General features: G+C 68.2%; 1 protein-coding gene across 1 annotated transcript in view; it reads left to right on the forward strand.

Annotated features, from left to right (window-relative positions):
* Nucleotides 1-787, forward strand: part of TYK2 (tyrosine kinase 2) — a gene marked incomplete at its 3' end in the record, with an annotated part of 9,442 nt that overhangs the window by 7,066 nt on the left and 1,589 nt on the right. Inside the window, exon 16 of the mRNA XM_026050929.1 lies at nt 448-545. Coding sequence (XP_025906714.1) covers nt 448-545 — 98 coding nt within the window. The remainder of the gene's footprint in view (nt 1-447; nt 546-787) is intronic.

Below are 787 nucleotides of genomic sequence, written 5' to 3' on the forward strand. Positions count from 1 at the left end.
CTTCCCTGCGGAGCACCCACTTCCCTGCGGAGCTGCTCCGTGTCCCGGCCGACCCATGCGCACAGAATGCCCACTTCCCTGCAGAGCAGCTCCATATCCCAGCCAGCCCCGCACACATGGAGCATCCACTTCCCTGCGGAGCTGCTCCATATCCCAGCCGACTCATGCGCATGGAGTGCCCGCTTCCATGCGGAGCAGCTCGGTGTCCTGGCCGACCCGTATCCCGTGGGGCGAGCAAGGGGAACAGGCCACCAGGATAAGCAAGCGGGATGAGCGTGTCGGGAGGAGAGTGGGATAAATGCACGTGGTGGGCACATGGGATGAGTCCACGGGATAAGCGAGCGGGATGAGCGCGTGGGATAAGCGAGCAGGGTAGGCGCACGGGGCCCCGTCTCCGTGCCCCCGTGTCCGTGTCCCGTCCCCCCAACTCCGTGCCCCGTCCCGCAGCCCTGGCCGACGTCACCTCGGTGAACCCCGAGCTGCCCGTGCCCGATCCCACCGTATTCCAGAAGCGCTACCTGAAGAAGATCCGTGAGCTCGGCGAGGTGAGCGGGCATGTGGTGTGGGGCGCATCCCGGCGCACTCCGGGGCATGGGGCACGTCCCGGCGCGGGGCGCATCCCAACGCGGGGCGCATTCCGACATGGGGCGCATCCCGGTGCGCTCCGGGGCACAGGACACATCCCAACATGGGGCGCATCCCAACGTGGGGCACATCCCGATGCGGGGTGCATCCCGGCGTGGGTTGTATCCCGACACGGGGCACATCCTGGCGCGCTCCGGGGCAC

The sequence above is a fragment of the Nothoprocta perdicaria genome, unplaced genomic scaffold (genome assembly GCF_003342845.1).
Source record: "Nothoprocta perdicaria isolate Ctin4 unplaced genomic scaffold, notPer1 scaffold_719, whole genome shotgun sequence".
Classification (NCBI taxonomy): domain Eukaryota; kingdom Metazoa; phylum Chordata; class Aves; order Tinamiformes; family Tinamidae; genus Nothoprocta; species Nothoprocta perdicaria.